This window comes from Nicotiana tabacum, chromosome 19 (genome assembly GCF_000715075.1).
Source record: "Nicotiana tabacum cultivar K326 chromosome 19, ASM71507v2, whole genome shotgun sequence".
NCBI classification, from domain to species: domain Eukaryota; kingdom Viridiplantae; phylum Streptophyta; class Magnoliopsida; order Solanales; family Solanaceae; genus Nicotiana; species Nicotiana tabacum.
The window spans coordinates 110,311,133-110,332,549 of NC_134098.1; the positions used below are offsets into that span (position 1 = coordinate 110,311,133).

The following is a 21,417-nucleotide window of genomic DNA, read 5'->3' on the forward strand; positions in this document are numbered from 1 at the left end:
CCATATCTCAGAACCCGATAAAAGTTATAAAATATGAACGCTCATTCAACTATGAGTCCAACCATATCAATTTTACCAAATTCCGACATCAACTTGACCTCCAAATCCTCAAATCTTATTTTCAAATTCCTAGGCCCAAATTCTCGAATTACACCTCAAAAATATGTAATATAGTCGGAATACTCAATGATAATTCAATATTATTGACTAACAATGATCACAAGTGAATTATATCAGGTTTTCCCGTGAATTCTCGCTCAAAATTCACTCCAACCCGTGCTTGAAATGTCCAAAAGTGAGAAACAAATCTCGTACACTTCGATTTATACACTGCCCAGCATTTTCGCATATGCGATGTACTTGGCCGCATCTACGGTTCCGCTTTTGCGGTGAACCTTCCGCTTCTGCAGACTCGCTTCTGCGAAGCAGCCTCCCCTCTCGCCCTTCCACTTTTGCGATTGCACACTCGTATGTGCGACCCGCTTCTACGGTCCACCTGCCCGCTTCTGCGATCACTACCTCAACCCACGCTTGGCCGCTTCTGTGATGGAAAACTCACTTATGTGAGGTCGCACCTATAAGAAAAACTCCGCAGGTGCGATTGCACCAGAAGGCAAAATTTTCCAGCAGATGTTTAAGTCCAAATATTGATCCGTTAACCATCCGGAATTCACCCGAGGCCCTCGGGACCTTAACCAAAAATACCAACAAGTCCTAAAATATCATATGAACTTAGTCGAGGCCTCAAATAACATCAAACAACGCTAAAAACACAAATCACACCCCAATTCAAGCTTAACGAAAACTAACAAATTTCAACTTCTACAGTCGATGCCGAAACCTATCAAATCAAGTCCGATTGACCTCAAATTTTGCACACAAGTTATGAATGATATAACAGACCTATGAAAAATTTTAGAACTGAATTCTGAGCCCGTTATCAATAAAGTCAACCCCCGGTCAAACTTTCAAACTTTCTATTTTCTATTTTCGTCATTTCAAACCAAATTTAACTACGAACCTCAAAATAAATAATCGGACACACTCCTAAATCTGAAATAATCATACAAAGTTATTAGAACCCAAAAATTCCATTTTGGGGTCCTTTACACATAATTCATCATCCGACCAATTATTCCAACATAAGCCTTAAATCTTGGAACTAAGTGTTGCGATTCATTTTAAAACCTCCCCGACAAGTCACATAATTATAATTGAACACAGAATAAGCAGTAAATGTAAAAACAAAGTTATAATACCCAAACGACCGGCTGAGTCGTTATAGTTTAACAATTATACTTTATATATATACATAATACACAATGTGTAATACATATATATCATAGTAATTATACAATATACAAATATTAAGTAATACTCTTAAAGTCCAACGTAGAATAATTTTATTACAGTCTACCTTTAATTTATGTTATACTATATACACATATATAAGTATATAATATATAATATATGTAATATACTACTATATATCATTAGTAATTGTACAGAGAAGCCAAATTAAGTGATAAAAAATATAGTATAATGGAATATAAGGAAGGGTATAAGAACTTTGTAGCGGGGTGGAGGAAGGATGTGGGTGATATATTATATACGTAAAAGGGAGGAAAGATGTTAGGGACATTAGGATATACTCGAATCTTTTAATGGAGAAATTGGGAGAAAATTAATATGGATAAATACATTTTAGGTGAGTGAGAATCTCAAGGGAGAGATTTTAGGAATATGAAAAGTTATAGATTAAAATAAATTATATTTTATATAATTTTCTAAAAATAGTTGTAACTTATTTAATTAAGTACTAAATAAGTTGTATTACGTGTAAATTCCTCTTTGGGATTCCAATTAATAGCCATATTTGTCATTACTAGAAATATCTGTTATGTAAAGGGATTCAACAATTTATATATTCAATAATATTATTTACTGAAGTACTTGAGATTTTTTACTGCTTAATTCATTACTCTTATATTAGAAGCAACAGTTTGGGTCCTTCAGCTGCATGTATCATCAACATGCCTGCCTGGCCCATGACTTAAGCCCTTTTTATTGACTAAGTTTCAAGAACTTACCCACAAAACTTGATGATTTAGTGATACGTGGAAGAAGTCAGGCACCTTTTTCCTAAATCATGTGGGGTCCAGAGCCAACTTTTAATGACACATAAGGTGCCATCAACTACTGAACCTCCTTGGTTCTACTTAAAGACTAGATTACAAAACAAAAGAGAGATTGCACCCATTTCAATACTCAAAAAAACTAGAAAAAGGAAGAGGTTTGGGTCATCATTCATGGTGCTAGCAAATAAATAAAGAGCTCTGGGTTATTATCCATGGCTTTTCAATCTATATCCAAGTGTGTGTGTTATATGCACATTATAGATACAAATTAAAAGTAAATGGACGGCACAAATATTTTGAGTAGGAAAATAATTGAAAAAAAAGGAGAAACGCTATAGAGATGATATAGCAAGAAAATACTCCCAACATTTAATATGAGAAGAGTAAACAGTGAAGGAGTAGAGTTAGAAGCAAAGTAAAAACACTCCTTATGTGAGTTATTGAGTACATGAGGTAGGTTGTACTCATATTACACTTCTGCACCTTGCGTGCAAATGCTGGATATTGATGTTGTTGCATACGGCGGGAGCTGGATTGGAAGATGTACCTGCATTCTAGTTATGGTTACCAAGAAGAACCCGGTGCTGACTCATTTCAAGAAAAGGAGTGGCGTCGCCTCCTCCACTCCTACCTCTACTTTCACTGTTGCGTCTGTTCCCCCTCGGCTCTTCCCTAAGGTGTGGACATTGACGTTCCCCCATGCGGTATGGACTTGAGACCCTGGAAGAGGAGGGCTATAGATAGGGGAGCTGGTGTACCTATAGTGGTCGACTTGTCTAAAGCTTCTCCTAAGGCCGAGGAGCAAGATGTTGCGACAAATTTGGTTGAGGAGGATGTAGGGGTGGTCCCAAAGGCGCTTCGGTTGGAGAAGGCCGATAATATAGCTTCTTCTCGGTCCGAAGGGAATGAGGCCGTCATGAATGCTTCTTCCGAGGTTCCCGCGCTCCTTGGACATGAAGAGGCACCGTCCGCTGAACAAGCCCAAATAGTACCCCAGGTTAATAAGGGAAAGGGAAAATTACCGTCTGAGAAGGGCAATGGGGAGGCCGAGTTTTTGATGGGCATTGGAAATGAGTCCGACTCTGACCTCTATACCGAAGAGCATGAAATGATTGATAGCGGTGTGACTCAGGTCGAGGTGCAAGTAGGGGGGTCAAGGATGATCATAATCCCGGGCATCACGACCTGCTTAAAAATATCGAGGATGTGATTCGAGCATTCGTCCCATTCTGTTCCGATGTTGAGCATCAAACTCTCGGGGAGTTGAGTGCCAACACTCTATCTAAGAGCATCGCCAACCTTGCTCTCAAGGTAAGCCATTTTTTTTCTTTTCGGCTTTGATTCGTTCTTGAATCTTACCTTTCTTCTCTTTGTTTTTACGTGTAGGTCATCATCCTGGAGATCGAGAGCATGTAGAGAGAGCAGAGGTGGAAACAAGTTTATTATAAAATGAGGATGAAGTTCGAGGAGTAACGGGAGCATTGAAAGGATGTTGAGAAAAAGCTCTGTGAGGAGGGAGACGTGAACGCCCTGAGGGAGAAGCTGAAGAGGAAAGATGAAGATCTACTCACATCCGTGGAGCGATTCAGCGCTTTGGAGGGGGCGTTGAAGAAGATGGATGAGGAGTTCGAGCTGAGTAGGGGCGTTGAGGCTCAGTGCCGCGATCTCCAAGGTCGGGTCAACCAACTGCAAAATCGGTTGGATGATTGTCATTTCGAAGTGGACAGGCTCAGGGGGTAGGTTGCTGATGAATAAAAACTATTTGAGTAGGCAAAGTCTTCTCTAAGACAAGCTCGGAGAAGAGCTTTCATTTTCGAGTTGGCGAATAGAGGTCTCCGTGCTGAAAGGGATAACATTCAGTCGACAACTGATGCTAAAGAGGCTCGACTTGAGGAAAGGATTGATGAATTGGAGAAGGATAATGCTGAGCTATATGAGTGTGCTTCTACTGCGGAGAATAAGAATGCCGAGCTGCTTGAACGGTCCTCCACTTCACGTGATTTTTAGTTTTCGCCCGTTCTGCAAGAACAATACGAGGGATGTATTCTTGCTGAGGCTCAGTTAGAGGTGGTCTGAGAGTTGGGCCACACGGGCTTCATCTATGAAACTGCCCTAGAAGAGGCTCGAGCTAAAGCTCGTGATGCTCAGTTGGCTAGCGGTTATGACCTGACACACCTCAGCTTGATGTAGAGGGTGATGGTGAAGAAGATCTCCCTGAGCTTGAAGACATCACCTGGTGCGACTCCGCTTATGATCGAGGTGATGATGAAGAAGGTGGCAAAGACCAAGTCTAGGGCGGTCGCTAGGTGTTCCGCCCTTATTCTTTGTTTAGCCCTTTGTACTTTTCTTTTCTTTTTGTTGGAATCTTCACGCGCCTTGTAAAGAATTTTGTCTCAATATATTGAATTCTATTTTGTTTTGTGCGCGCCTTCTTTTTTCTTTTGGTGTTTCAGTGGTCATGTGTCTTTGAATAGCTTTTATTCATCTTTGTGGTTTCAAATTTACTTTTGTATTTCTCCCTTTATTATTGTCCAAAATCACGTGTGTCCTGTTGGCCGAAGTGCTCGTTTGTTTTTAACGACTTCTAGAGCCTTACTTGTCAAGGTGAGCACGTAACATCGTTAGGTGAGGTCGTTGTGTTGAGGACTTTTTACTCGAACTGTTTGGGAGTTGATCCCTTCGGTTGGGATGACCATGGGGTCGAGAAGAGTTCTTTGACATGGTCGAGGATGTGCCCTCTAGGACGTGACGGCTGTGGGGCTGGGGGATTCTACTCAAGTAGGTCGAGTGAGTACCCTTTGTTAGGTGTGGCATGGCCATGGGCTGAGGAGTTTTGTTCGAGATGGTCGTTACGTCCTCTTAGTTGAAGTGTAGTTATATGCCGAGGAGTTTTGTTCGAGCTAGCCGAATGTGCATCATCTTAGTTGAGACATGGCCAGGGGCCTATGAGTTTTGTCCGAGTTGATCAGTTGCACTTTCTCATATTTGAAATGTGTCCATGGGCCGAGGAGTTTTGTCCGAGCTGGTCGAATGCACTTCCTCTTAATTAATGGATTTATAAGAATAGTTCTAATAATTAGGTATCTCATTCATTTAATCACATTTTGCGTCCATTACATCACTTCACCCTAAGGCGTGTTTGAATACAATCATAAATTTTAGGTGCTGGCTGGTGTTCCAGTCCTAGTCCCAGTATATCTAGTCCCTTCATTGTTCGACTTGGAGATTCTTGAGGAGTTGGGCAATGAATTGCGGCTGTCCCCACGTATTCAACCTCGAAACATCCCGTTCGTTGCCTCATTAAAAATCTTCTTGAGAAAACCTTGTGCGCTAAAAATCAAGTGAGGGAAAAAGAGTACAACTTACGGGACATTCCTTGTTTTTCAGAAGTTGGAGTAGTTGAGGTGGCTGATGTTCCAATTGTTCAGTAACAACTTTCCCTCTAATGTCTCTAGTTAGAATGGCCCTTTGTCTGCTCTACCTACGATCTTGTATGATTCGTCCCAGTTTGTTCCTATTTTCCCTTCTCGGGGGTATCTTCCTACTTTGGTCTTGGCCTTGAGCACGTAGTCTCCGACTTTGAGTAACCGTACCTTGGCCTTTATATTATAGTAGCGTTCTGCTCGCAGCTTCTGTGCGACCATTCTTACATAAGTCATGTCTCTTCGTTCTTCGACTTCATCAATATCTTGCCTTCTGTTCTCGTCATTGTCATTGCCGCTCTCGCTGGCGTACCTTAGGCTGGGCTCTCCCACGTCGACCGGTATGACTGCTTCAAACCCATGGACTAGGGAGTAAGGTGTTTCTCCCATGCTTATTTTTGGAGTCTTCTTGTGTGCCCACAATACTCATGGAAGTATTTCGGGCCACAACCCCTTAGCATCTGCGAGTCTTTTCTTCATGATGTTCAATATCAACTTGTTGGGAGATTCTGCTTGCCCGTTGCCAGCTGGATGGTACGAGATTAAGAGTATTCTTTTGATATGCCATTTTTTAGAAAAACTTGATGATTTTCCTCCATGTGAGTTAGGATCTGTTATCACAACTTATTTCCTTGGGCAGGCCAAATCAGCATATGGCATACTTCCAGATGAAGTTAATTACTTTCTGCTCGCGAATTTGGGCCAATGCGCCTGCTTCCACCCACTTTGAGAAGTAGTCAGTCAAAACTAAAAGGAATTTAATGTTACCTCGTCCCAACAGGAGTGGTCCCACAATGTCCATTCCCCATTTGATGAATGTCCATGGCGAGGTGACGGTGGATTATTGGGGCGTACTTCTGGCACTGTTCACACTTCTTTATGAATTCTAAAGCGTCTTTATTCATGGTGGCCCAATAGTATCCTGCCTGTATGAGGCATCTGGCAGGTGCTCGGTCACCAATGTGTCTGCCACAGTGAGTCTGGTTTGGGCCCAAGCATTTCGCCAAGGGCCCCCCATAAATCCTTTTATACAATTCGTTGTTGACGAGGTTGTACCTCGCCGCTTGCATTCTCACCTTCCTGGCTTATTTTTTGTCATTTGGGAGAACGTCGTCCTGCAAGTAATTTATAATGCAATTGCACCAGTCCTAGGTTAAGTTTATAGATTTTACCTCGATATGGTCTAAGGCAGAGCTGAGGAGATGAACCATATTTTTGTCTTAGAGGTTATGCTTTTTGTTACGGCGGCCAATTTTGCTAGGCCGTCCGCCTCAACGTTCTGAGTTTATGGAATCTGGTTGAGCTGACATTCATCAAATATGGGTAACAGTTTGCAGATCTCAGTCTAATATTTCTGTAATCTCTGCTCTTTAATATGGAAATTCCTAGTAACTTGGTTGACTACGAGTTGGGAGTCGCAGCGTAGTCTTAGGTGCCTCGCCCCATATTCTAGTGCTAACCTCAGTCCTGCAATTACTACCTCGTAGTCGGCCTTATTGCTAGTCATATCTGGGCACCTTATAGATTGGCGGATGACTTCGCCAGTTAGGACTTTGAGCACCAGTCCCAGTCTGGACCCGCATGCATTGGTTGCACAGTCGGTGTGCAAGACCCAGAGGTCTTGTGTGGCTTCCTTTTTAGCCTCGGGCATTATCTTGGCGCTAAAGTCCGCGACAAAGTCAGTGAGCACTTGTGATTTTATGGTTGTGCGAGGATGGTAAGTAATGTCATGCTCACTCAGCTCTATTGCCCATTGGCTACCCTTCCCGACAGTCCGGGTTTGTGCAGTATACTCCTTAAAGGAAATGTGGTGACGACCAAGATGGAATGACATTGGAAGTATGGCCTTAGCTTCCTTGAAGCTACGACTAGGGCCTGGGCTAATTTCTCGAGGTGAGGATACCTCATCTCGGCGTTAATAAGCATCTTACTAATATAGTAAATTAGAGATTGTGTACCTTTGTCTTCTCGGACCATGACTACACTTACCGGTACCTCTAAAACGGCAAGGTAGACGAGGAGACGTTCTCCAGGCTCAAGCTTTGAGAGTAGGGGTAGTGATGACAGGTATTCCTTGAGTTCCTTCAGCGCTCGTTTGCACTCGGGCATCCACTCGAAGCAGTTATCTTTTTTTAGTACATTGAAGAATCTGTGGCATCTTTAGGACGACCTCGAGAGGAATTTGGATAGGGCAGCGATTCGACTCGTTAGCTGTTGCACTTGTTTCTTGGTCGTTAGTTTCTCTGATATCCCAAAATATTGCCTTAATTTGATCTAGGTTGACCTCGATTCCGCGTTGTGATACTAGAAAACCTAGAAATATTCCCGAAGTCATGCCAAATGCGCATTTCTAGGGGTTCTGTTTCATCCCGTACTTCCTTAATATTTTGAATGCTTCCTTCAAATGGTCGATGTGATCCTCGACCCTCAAGGATTTTGTCTAACATGTCATCGATGTATACTTACATGGTCTTGTCGAGCTGGTCTTTGAACATTTTTGTGACCAGTCTTTGGTACGTGGCCCCTGCTTTCTTTAACCCCAAATGGCTTGACCCTATAGCAGTACGTCCCCCTTGTGAGTGATGAACATAGTTTTATCCTGGTTTTCCTCATCCATAAGTATCTGGTTATAGCCAGAGTATGCATCCAGGAAACTCAGCAGCTCGTCTCCCGCTGTGGCGTCGATGAGTTGGTCAATATGCGGTAATAGGAACGAATCCTTCGGACATGTTTGATTCAGGTCGGTAAAGTCAACACACATCCTCCACTTCTTCGTGGACGGCCTCGTTGATGGCATGGTTGAACTTTTTTCTAACCTGCATTACTGAAGGGTAGTAGGGGTCGACATTCAGCTTGTGCGTAGATATCTCTTTGGGGATGCCTCGCATATCTGCATGGCTAAAAGCAAACAGGTCTGCGTTAGTTGATAAGAACTGACTGAACTTACCTGGGTCCTTGAGCTTGCAACCTATGTAGGCCTTTTTTGCTGGGGTCACTTGGATCTAGCTGGACGGTCTTGAGGTCCTATACGGTCGATCCGATAGCCTTGACCATTTTTTGATATGTGATGGTGTCATTTCCTTCGACCTGAAGATACCTCGACCCCGCTGACTACTATGTTTATTTTTCCTTTTCTTTTTTTTGGTGAGTGATTGTACTGTCTAGGGCGATCCGATAGCATTTCCCGGATGTGTTGTTCCTATAGTATACTGAATATTCCACAAAGGGTTGGGAACTTGATTACTTAATATAGGCTGGAAGGAATTTCCCCCATGGGGTGTATCTATGGTCGACCCATGATAGCATTGTACGCCATGTCTTGGTCCATGACATGGAAGGTGGTCTCCAGCATCACTTCGCTGGTGAGGATGGGGAAGATGATCTCGCCCGAAGTCCATTCAACTGCATTGTTAAAGCCCGTTAGTGTGATTACAGCATGACACTATCTTATCCTCGAGTTGCATCTGTACAAGAACTCGAGGATGGATAATGCATGCCCCGCTTCCGTCGTCAACCATAATTCTCCTAACATCAGTACCAAGAATGTGTAAAGTAATAATGAGTGCATCATTATGAGGGAAGGTCAAACTACCTGACATCTCACTCATCAAAGATGATACTTTCTTTGAGGCTATCATACCATTCATGGGTGATAGATCTCTTGAGTTTGTCAGTGGCGGTGAACCTGATGCCATTGATGGAGGCGTCATCGCTGCCTCCAATAATCATGTTGATGGTACGGGCGGTAGACGACGACTTTAGCAAGCTTGGGCGTTCTCGCTCTTTTGCTAAGGTGTTCTTGCCTTTGTCACTAGGAAGTTCCTTAAGGTGCTATTGTTGCAGCAGAGTCACCACCTCTAGCCTTAGGGCATGGTAGTCCTCGATCTTGTGCCCTTGGTCTTGGTGGAATTCACAGAAGGCGTTCGACTTCCTCGTGTTCTGGTCGGACCTTATCTTCGATGGCCACTTCACTTTTGGACCGAGCTTCTTGGGTGCATAGACCACATCTATAGGTGACATACAGAAATTATGAGCAGATAGTGAAGGAACCATACCACGGTCACTTTTGGGGATATCTGATCTTGGCCTAGAGGGGCCATCTTCGCGGTAAAAGTTGGGGACAGGTTGTCTGACATTGGGTTGATGCCGATCTCTTCCTGTCCACTACATTGGGTGGCCTCTCCTCATATTATCCCTACGTTCCCTTTTGTGTTTAGACTGCACCGAGGTGAGTCGTCGGGTTGGCCCATTGAGGTCTTCATCATTTGCCCTGACCTCGACACAATAGGTGTTATGGATCTCGTCCCAGGAGGCCGGTGAGCATTTTATCAGTTGGCCGAGTAGCTTTCTCGACACCCTCGACCCATCTCTGTTTAGCCCATTTTAGAAGGTTGTTACGGCCATTCCTCCGGAGACATTTGGTAAGGTCATTCTTTCCCTATTGAATCGAGATAGGAAGTCCCTCAGCCCTTCCCCTAGGGCTTGTCTGATAGCGATGATGTCGTTTACCTTATTTTTGGCCTTCTTGGCTCAAGCGTGTGCTGTTACGAACTTATCCACCAGCTTCTCAAATGTTTCTATGGAGTAGGCCGGCAGCTGCAAGTACCAAGTCAATGCTCCCACGTGAGGGTTTCGTCGAACTTCTTTAAAAAGATAGAGAACACTTGTTCCTTAGTAAGGTCATTTTCCTTTACTGCGGTGACGTAATGGGTCACATGGTCCTCGGGGCCAGTCGTCCCGTCATAAATTTTGAGGTACGAGGGCATCTTGAAGGTTTTCGGTATGGCATGTGGGGCTACTTCTTCCTTGTATGGCTGTTCTACAAACCCGTTGACGTCTCTTTTTGTTATCAATTTGGGGGCACCTGGTATCATGTCTACCCGTTCTTGTTACTCTTTCATCTGCTCCTTGAGCACCATGTTCTCATTTGCCATCTCCTCCATCCTTTTCAGTACGGCAGTGAGGACGCCACCACCTGTACTGTTAGTAGTCACATGAGTATTACCTGAAGTCGGAGGGTATAGTTGGTCATCCTACCCACTCCTATGCTTGGCTACGGGAGTGTTTGGGGTTCTTACGGTTGTGCATGGGATCTGCTTACTCATCACGCTGATCAAGGTGTCACCCTATAACAATTCATTCATTATTATCATTTATCCATAATAAACGATCCTTGTATTTTATTATAATCTCAATATCACTAGTATATGTACCAAATGATCCTGTTCAAGCTTATATATCAAGAATCAAAGTAAACGTACTCTATACGGATTATATGAGTTTTTCCCCTTATATTTCCTACTTGTTGCTCCTTCATATTTTCCTGTCTTCGCCGAAGGCTTGGATTCAATCTAATTCAGACCTTTTCTCTACGATTGGACCAATGATTGGCCCATGTTTGTTGGGCTACTGTTTTGGGCCTTTTCAAGTGAATTGACCACAAACATTCTCCTAATTATCGAAAAAAATTCAAAAATAGCCAGATTTACAAGTGGTCATTCAAAAATAGCCACAGTTTCAAAAGTCATCGAAATTTAGCAACTTTTTATGTAAAGATAAATCTTATCGAAAACACTGATCAAAATACGGAAAATATTCCAGAATAATATACTGAAATTCCAATATAATATACTGAAACTCCAGTTTATTATACTGAAGCCAACAAAGTATATCAGTCCAGCATAATATGCTGGCAGTTCATACACAGGTGCACCGAACTCCGGTATATTATGCTGGACCGGTCTCTGTTACAGCAAAATAATGACTATTTTTCAATGACTTGGCAAACGCCGGGTATTTTTAAATGACCAATCCAAAAACTGGCTAGCCCGTACTATTTAGCGCTAATTATCTCACGTAATTTTCTTTATTTCACTCTCAGTTGTTACATTATGGGCTTGTTTGGATTAACTGATAAACTGATAAGCATTATGTGCTGAAAAACACCTTTAATAAATAAGCAGTTACGTGTTTGGATGCAAGCGCTGAAATTGATAATAAAATATTGCATTGTTTGGTAAAAAGGTATTGACAATCTCTTTTTCTGTTAAAATGACTTAAATAACCTTAGAAGCGTTTACATTATAATGGCGTAATTTCTTCAAGATTTTAGATTCAAGATCGATTCAAATACAAAATAATCTATTTGTCATTTTACTTTAAATATAAATGTGATTAGATAAGATTATTTTATGATATATATATATATATATATATATATATATATATATATATATATATATATATATATAATCATAAATAATAATAATAATAATAATTTATCTCTTGTCTTCATCACCAGTGTCCATTGAGATTAATAAAATACTTAAAAAATAATACAACAAAAATTTGATATGTCCTTGTTTATTACTTACAATTCAAAGATTAATACACAATCACATAGATACAAAATATGCAAAGGAATAGAGAATTTCCTTACCTCAAGTATTGTCAACGAGAATTGCAGACTTGAAGAGGCGAAGGGTTTAGGTTTGAAGAAATATGAGGCAGTGAATATCGGTATAGTAGGAGTTTTATTTTAAAAAGTAATATTTTAGAGATAAAATAGTAAAAATTTTGATCAAATTTAAAGTATTTATAAGCTAAAAATTCAAAAGATTTTAACTTATTTACAAGTTATAAGCACTTACTTATTAACTTTACCGTACGGTAACTTATTTATGAATTATAAGCAATTTACTTGTAATAACCTTGAAAAGTGCTCATAAGCCGAAAACAACTTAACGAAACAACCTCTATATTATAGTAACCAAATAGAAAGCTCGAGCAGACGAGGGGAGAACAACAATGGCGATGGTCTGAGGAGCAGAAGCAGCGAACAATGGAGGCATTAGAGCGAAAATTTGCTCAAGCCACAGCTGAGCTTCAGGTACAACAACACAAGAACAAGAAGTTTCAGTTGTTACAATAACAACAACAACAACAACAACAACAACAATTGCCGTTGATGAAAACAACATTGGACTTACTTCCCAGGGTATCAATTCAAAGGCAAAGGCAACTTCCTCTGCTATATCATCCAAAAAAGGTTTCATCTTTTTTAACTCTACCTTTCACTGTTTTTTTAAAAATAGATTCCTCCTCTATATTCGTGCTGTCTACATAGTCACAAATATTTTTTTTTATGCCTGGCTATCAAATTACTGCAAATTATCTGGACTTTGAAGTCCAGAATCGGAGTCACAATTTCAGCTTTACGGGTTATCGATTTTTATAATAACGATTTCAAGTATTAATAATATGATTCTAATTTTAATTTTTTTTTTTACCTATTTAATAAATATTTTAATACAGATATACTATTTGATCAAAAAGCTAAACGTTTTTTACTTCCACCCCTGCTTTGAACCAGTTATACTGTGCGGACTTAGTGGAATAATGTTCAATTTTTTGTTAATCTTCTGTTATCAAAATATTCTTCTGTTTGTCAAACAAATTTCAAGTTACAATTCAGCAGCTAATCTGTTTAGGTTCAATGGAGGGGAGTGCTGTTGAGTTGTCTTTTTCTTTGCCCGGGGGTGGAGGCGGGGTGCTGTAGCTTTAACTTTAACTGTGATGATGAGTGTTTATTTGGGATTATCTAGAAGGCTAGAACTGGTTTCAACCTTTCTTCTTAGTTAAATACTAGTCCTTAGGCTGTTCCAATTTATTTTGGCACTATTGCCATTGATGAGTCAATCCATTTTCGATTTACTAAGACTTTTTCAAAGAATTTCTAAAGTTAGTGGTATATATAGTTTATTTAAATGTGGTGTGTGTCAAATTTATTTAGTATTAAGTTCATCTCGGGTTGTCATGCTGAAAATTTGATGCGTGGACTCTTGTATTTCAAACTCTAACATGCATTTAGGACAGAGGCGCATTATACCATCATCTAAGCTTGGAGGAAGCAAAACAGAGCAGGAAAAGTCTGATCTTGGTGTTTTGTCTAATGCCTTTAGAATTGAGATATATTCAAAGTTGAGAAAACCCCGAAAGTTGAGATAAACTACTTTTTATATATATATATATAATATTTGTGTCTAGACCAGCTTGCGCTCATTTCGGCTATTCCACTAGGTACATGCTACCTCCCACCAGCATAAGTATTCGGTAACTCTATCCACCAAGTGTTAGGCAGGATTGAAGAAATTACCTAGTATTTTTTAATTTCTTTTGGGATTTGAACCTTGGTCTTCAAGATTTGAATTGACTACTGGGCTACACCCTTTGTCGCAAGTTTAGACTAACTACACTCAGGACAAGAACTTGTTTTACATGTCCAATGTTGTGTTTGGGTGTATAGAATTTTATAGGATGAGCTTTGATTACTAAAGAAAATGATTCCCTCATATATACCTAGATGGATAATATGAAAGAAGGAGAAGAAAGAGAGGAAGAATGATGAGTGTTTCCAGGAAGTTTTGGTTGCAATAGTGAGAATATTGGATTTATGTTTGATTAAAATCCTCTAGAGCCTTCATCTGGTCACCAAACTGCCTCAGTTCGTCATGGTGTATCACTTAGTAATCGTAGTGATAGTCCGTTTTTCTCTTCAACTTATTCAGGACCAACCTAGTGCACATGCTCCCAGATGTTCCTCGGTGCCTACATTAATTGTCTTCAATAGTGGAATCCAACAACAGAACAGCTTGCCGGACCATGATGTCCCGTTATTTAAAAAGAAGGAAACAAACTTGCAATTACTATGTGTACTTCTTTCTCATTGATTGGAATTGTGTTTTTGAATTCTATACGTGATTGGAACTGGCATTTCAAAAGAAAGTAGTTGTAATTGTATTATAATTCACTGTGTAAAAAATTATTTTATGTTCGGAAGTTATTGTATAGTTTTTTTTACCTTATAAAGAAAAAGTTAATTGTGTGGTTTAATATTTTCTTTGGAAGCCAAACAAAATGAGGGAATTTGGATTTGTTGAATTTTTTGTCTCTTTAATCTTTATTCTCCTTGAATTATCCGTAATTGACTTTTGGCATCCAAAAACAGTGTAACAGTGGCATTTTCCAGGAATATAAGTTAAATATTTAATGTGATTTCCTCTTGTATCTCATCCAAACATTTTCCTGGCTTCTTTGTAGGCTATTTATCTTTTTGTGGCCATACATCTGCTCAAGGTACAACCTTTCTTCTGTATGCTTCTCTTGCATTGTTATCTGTAGGAAGGTTTATATGAGACCAATTTAGGATGCTAAAATTTCATCCTGCAATATAGATGTCGAGCTGAATAATCCAGCATACCTTCAGCTCTCTCATGCAGTAGACGAGAATCTTTTGAAAACAACTACTGAGGTAAGAACACGTGTGAACAAAATAATGTTTCAAGAATGCGCACGATTAATTAATAGCTTCTTTATTACCGATCCCCTTTGTTTGTTGCAGATTTCTAGTAAAATCATGACTGTTAATGATATTTTGCATGATCTTCTCCAACATTGTGATTCAGCTCAGAAATATATGCAAGGGTCAAAAAATGTGAAAGTTGATAACTGGATTCTTCTTGATAATGTTGTACAAAAAAGCAGCATTGCTTCTGGAGCTCGTATTCGGGCTTTGCAAAGACAGTCAAAGAGATCTAAAAGACGTATGTCCATGAAGCAACATAAGAAGTTTGGATCATTTGATTTGCCTCAAGAGTTCCATAAGTGAGTTGCGCTTTTTCTTTTTTCCTGAATAAATTAGTTTTAGCTTGCCTTTCAAAACCTTTCTGTCCTTCTCAGCAAGGAATTATGTGTAAATCCAACTTGCTACAGTATAATGTGTTTATTTTTCCCTAGATGAGTCTGACTATGTTGAAAGTTGAATGTTGAAGTCTCATGGTGGTTTGTAGATTTAAATTTGGTTTTATTATTTATTTATTTATTTATTTATTTTAATATGGTAAAAAATTTGGTGTAAAAGAAACCCAGTAACATGACCTTTTCATGTGATGATTCTTGATTAAGAGATTAACTGATACACTGAATCTCATGTTGCATATGTCCTCTGTCTGCTGTGGTATCTATCTGCAGTTATCCTCGAGAGGAAATAAGCTGCTAATACTTCTCCCTAATGTTGCTTGCAGTAGATATTGCTTATCTAGAAAGTTAAAGGCCTAAATGGATATCTTACACCCGTGTGGTTCCATTGCATAAAATCCAACTTCCAGATGATCAAATTCAGTTGTCTACTTATTTGACCTTTTATCTATATTGCTCATCTAGGATTCTAGGGACAAAGCTAGTTGTTGGATGCTTCACCTTGTTCAGCAGTGAAAGATTATGCTTTTCCAGGGCTTGTGTATGGTGGGTTCACATAGAGCCAAATATTTCTAGATACTCATAGTTGATTATACCTCATGGTATTATACCCTTTCAACTTTTATATTCATCCAGTGTTGGCTTGGCCTTCATTGTTGTTCTTATATTGACTAGTTAAGTTCCCTACTTTGATTTGTTGAAAGGTATTATACCCTTTCAACTTTTATATGCATCCAGTGTTGGCTTGGCCTTCATTGTTGTTCTTATATTGACTAGCTAAGTTCCCTACTTTGATTTGTTCTTTTATAGGTTAGGTGTTCTTTTTCCCCCCATTTGCTGTTCTTTTTGCCTTTTATTTCTCTATTGATTTGAGCAGCAAAATTATGTACTCAGTTTCTGGTGTTGCCCAGATCATCTCTTGTTCTGAATTCTGATAACTCTTTTGTGGCTTTTTCTGCAGCTATAACATCTTCAAACCAATGCACGATAAGTGGAAAGACTTTGTAACAAAACTCCTGAAGAATATTGGGTTGACTTTTTGTTTTCTTGCTTTTTTTGAGGATTAATTTTTTCGGAAAAGATGCTTTTCCTCTAGTGATCCGGCTAAACAATTGACTTATATGTCTCTCTCATCTCCGTATTGGCCTTGCAGGAAAAATCAGTTATCACAATGTCTCCTTAATGCAGACTTACATGGTGCACTAATTCTAGGTAAAACTAAGCAATCTCCTCTTTAACTCTTTTAGATAGACCCTTCAAAACTATTTTAAGGAATGCGGTGTTAGTACTCGCTGAGTCTGTCCTGTCATTAATGTTTTACAAGGACCTAAGCATTTTTGTGATGAGCTAAATAACAATAAGAGGTTGCCTTTATATAAAGCCTGAAACAGAACTGTAATAGAGAAATTGAATTCACTGTGTTTAACTCTTGCACACTGGCACATGCACACAGAGAATATAACAACTTTGTTTCTGAAACATTATGGTATTTATTTCCTGCAGTTGTTCAGTGCAAAATAGCTGGCTTAAGTGGTGTACGTGGTATCATGATTCGTGAGACCGTAGAAACATTTGGAATAATCACAAACGACAACAAATTCCAAGGTTTATATCCTGTTCAATTTTGCATTTCGTTGGTAACTAGCTATATGAACTTATGAAGTGGCAAATATATGTCTTTTCCGGTCCACTTTCAGTAGCCCTAATGCCGGATAGAATAAATTATGACGCTTGCTTCTTCTGTCTTCTCTTTTCCTTAATTTTCTTTTGCTGTCTTGGTTGAGTAATTTTTGCTGGGGCCACTCGCCTTGATAAGCATTGAATTATAAACACCAAGTGCCGCAGTTTTTTCAAGTTCTGGTAGTTTTCGTCTCTACTTGTGCCATTCGCATTTTAGCTTTATTAGATTGTATGTCAATTTTGAATTCACAGGAAAATTGGCACCTTAGCGGATTTGCTCTTGTTCTAAAAGAAACATTTTAGGGATAGTTACCCTTCCTGACTCTCTCTCTGGGAATCTTACCTTAGCTCAGGCTCATTCGATATACTCTTGTCCAACCTTATCCTTATTTCAGCTATTCTTAGTTATTCGGCTTCTCATTAAGCTGTGAGTTGCCATGCGTCAATTTTTGCTGTCATTGCAACCTGAAACTTTTACTTGATACACCTTGTTGGTAAATTATGTATATCCTCCAAAATATTGTTTAGATTAGCTGGTTCTTATTATGTTATAGACAGCTCCAGAGGCTTGCTGACTAAATCTGTAGTTCCAATACTAATTCTCACATTTTGAACTGTCTACTATAAATCAATATGGAGCAGTGACCTTTAATTCATCAGTTACTGAATGAATGAGACATTTTCAGAGGCTTGCTAATTAAGTCTATAGTTCCGAAACTCGGATTCTCACATCCTGAAGAGTATCTCTGATGTAAATCAAAATGGAGCAGTGGCCTTTACTTCATCAGTTACTGTTTTGAATGAATGAGCAATGTCTTAGAAGTAGGCTGTACTGGAATATAAGGCATGAATCATAATTCTAGCTAACTTCAACCTTGTATGTGAAAATCCTGAGTTCTTTGCATTTTTGCACAACCTATCATGTATGTAAATTTTATTTGCGCCATATCTTCTTAATTTTTAGGATTTCCCCCCCAATGTATTGATCTTGTTGCAAACTCATTAGAACACTTATTAATGAAGGGGTAACGTAGGAATGCTATAATTTTGATTCCATTAATTTATCTTCACACACTTGAGTCTACTCTTTCGAGAGTATATGTGTCATCTTGTTGGGCATAAAAGGATGAATTCTCAGTGCATACAACTCCCTTTTGAGTTTGTTTGTCACCTTTTTTGTCGGAAATTCATTTATTAAAAAAAGAGTTAGGCAGATGCCCTGCTATATTGTGATTTGCCTGTCATGTAGAGGCAGGTTACGCAGACTGGTGACTGAATCTGCCTGAAAATTCATCCTATCCCAGGTACACCTAATGTTTCCATCCCTATCCATTTGGAGGAGGAAACAAGCTGGTGTGCTTTTAATATTTCTTAGGAACGTCATGTTTCCTGCCTAAGCATTGACAGAATATTTAGCACGATCACCAACCATGAAAACAAAATCGAAACTAGATAGATAAGAATAGAAAAGTAGTTGATGAGAGGTTCAATTTTGTTAAGAAAGGAGCCCAAACCAAAACTAAAGTTATCCAGGGTTGTGAAAAGCGGTCGCTTCCTCGCTTAAAGCGAGAAGCGAAGCGACCCTCTGACCGCTTCTGCTATATGAAGCGACTCAGGTAGGCAAAAGCGTGCGCTTCCCACTAAAAAGCGAGAAGCGCTGAAGCGAAGCGAGCGCTTCTCTGATTAAACACCAACCTATTTAATTAAAAAAGAAAGGTGTTCTTTTATTAAAACATACGACCAGCAACAACAGAGAGAAAGAGGCGACTGGGGTTCCAAGTCTTGTACACTTTTCAACTTCAACATACGACCAACAACAACAGGTATGTGATTTCTTCCTCCTCCTCCTCCTTCTTTCATTGTTTCAGCGTCCAAATAGCAGCGAAATGTTGGCGAAGAAGATGACGAGCAATATAATAATGATAGTGGAATACAAGAATTTGACAATCTTGTAGAAGAATAGGATGCTCATTTTGTGCTTTAATTGATGCTACTGTTTAGTTTTTACATTGAAGTATTGAACATTTACTTACCGTTACATGAATTGTCTATGCAGTATTTTTTTTTTAAAATTCCACTTCACTTCAAAAAAGCGAGCACTTCACTTCTCGCTTTAAGCGAAAAGGGGCTTGTCGCTATTCCTCGCTTCACGCTCTTCACAACACTGGTTATCAAATTCTAAAATCGCAAGTGTATATTATTAACAGAAAAGGGCCAAAACTACCCCTGAAGTATCGAAATTGGTACAAAAATGCCCTCCGTCCACCTATTTGAATAAAAATGCCTCTCCCGTTATTTTTTTGGCTCAACATTGCCCTTATTACTAACAGAAAATTCTGAAAGAAAAAAAATATTTAATTAATATTCACGTGTCACCGTTCCATTGGCCTAACTTAAACTTCAACAAAAATATAACTAAACTCACCCTTAACCCGTCCGAATATAGACCCGCTCCGATTTTAAAATCCAACTCTCTCTCTCTCTCTCTCTCTCTCTCTCTCTCTCTCTCTCTTTCTCTCTCTCTATCTGCCTTATTGCTACTTGGGCGGAATTTACCGGCGGATCCGCCGAAAATAGCAACGTACACAGTAGCCTCTCATTTGCAAATTATGAGTAGAAAATCCTTTTTTTTACTAGACTTAACACAATAATCTAATCGAGAAAATTGAATCCATGATAACAATCAAAATAAGAAAATAAATACTGAAGAAATGATCTAAAAAACTTGTTAATTATTATTAGTACATCATATGAACCCAGTGTGTATGAAATGTGACAATTGCACAATACCCGTTACACGGAGTAGAAAAGCTTACATTTTAATTGAATAAATAGTGAAATAAATAAAAAATAGAAATACACATCACATACATAATAAAAAAAAAAATTGAAAAACAAATCCTCAAATTTTCACGGAGGAATGACAAAAAATAGTGAAGAAACCCTCCCACAAATTTCAAATAAAGAAAATTATATAACAAAGAATACCCATTGCATAAACAAAAAGAATCTAAACTTTTTGCATTAAGAAGATTATGACAATTCCTTCCATCTTCCATAAAAATAATTCTAATAGAGAACTCAATTTTGAGTTTGCCTCATGAATAATAGTAGACATACACTCGTAAGTAAATGCTCACTAATATGAAATAGCGAAGAGAGAGAGAGAGAGAGACAGTTATGTTTTAAAATTAGAGCGGGTTGGGGTTTATGTTAGACCAATGGGACGGTGACACGTGAATATTATTTAATTATTTTTTTTAATGAATTTTCTGTTAGTAATAAGGGTAATGTTGAGCCAAAAAAATAACGGTAGGGGCATTTTTATTCAAATAGGTGGACGGAGGGCAATTTTGTACCAATTCCAATACTTCAGGGGCAGTTCCGGCCCTTTTTCGTTTTATTAAACAATGCAGATATAAAAACTCACGCAAACGCCACCAGAAAAAGCATATTAGACAAATCAGATATTATATCTGGTAATCTTTTAAGCAGAGAAGCATTTTACATAGATAGAAATGATGATGTATACATGAGAAGTGCAACATGCAAAGAGCTCGAAAATCTTTAACCAAGCTGAGAAAAAACTACTACTCTTTCCCTTTTTGATTTATCCCGAGAGAAGGGGATGGGCCAAGAATGCAGAAGTCCAGTTGTTGTTAATACTTGTTTTTTCACTGCTTTTGCAGTTGTGCCAAAAAAGCTTTCTGTATTTATGCTACAAGTGGACTGCTGGAAAGTTACATTGCTCGGAGACAAACTCAGTTCAAGAAACATGATTACATGATATTGTTAAGACAGATATTTATCATACGGAAAATTTCTTGGCATTGCTTCAGGTGAGAGTGGCTTTATTCACAACTACATGTCTAAAAATGTCACGACAAGCTTTCGTTATGATTAAACATCCTTTTTGCAATATCATTTTACAGGGAAGATTGATTCCAATGGCCGTATCATTGCTTGGGAGATTGCTCGGCCTAGGTTTCATTCTTTTAGCGGAGGTTGATGATGAAAAGGAAGATACTTTGGGCTTACAGTGGGAGAATAGATAAGGCCAGTGGCGGACCCAGAATTTTGTGCAAGCGGGTTCAATCTTAAAAGTACATAACTTTAGTCGTAAAATAGTACTAGTTGTCAAGTGGGTTCAAATAAAGTATTTATACAAAATTTATGCAGCTTTAATCCTAATTTATACATATACTTACTATTATTTTTTCATGAAGCGGGTTCAGTTAAACCTGCTTGCCACCATGTGCGTCCGCCACTGGAGGAGGCATCTAAAGGGGTATTTAGTTTTGGAAATTTTAATAGAGGAAGCATCTTGTTAGGTATTCTTTTTCTCAATGATAAAAGTAAAGGCAACAACGACAAGGTAATGGGGTCTGGAGAGGATAGTGTGTAATGTATACGCGACCTTA

The 21,417-nt window shown here is 39.0% G+C and overlaps 1 protein-coding gene across 1 annotated transcript; it reads left to right on the top strand.

Moving 5' to 3' along the window:
• Positions 1-12,335: 12,335 nt before the first annotated feature.
• On the top strand, positions 12,336-21,217 carry LOC107788410 (ribonuclease MRP protein subunit POP4-like; the record flags this gene model as incomplete). Its single annotated transcript, XM_016610095.2, is given in 10 exon segments — positions 12,336-12,473; positions 12,476-12,608; positions 14,660-14,695; positions 14,794-14,870; positions 14,961-15,223; positions 16,278-16,346; positions 16,470-16,528; positions 16,820-16,921; positions 20,686-20,835; positions 20,929-21,217. Coding segments are annotated over 9 exon segments (975 nt in total), but the record flags the coding sequence as incomplete, so codon positions are not given.
• Between the last annotated feature and the right edge of the window lie 200 nt (positions 21,218-21,417).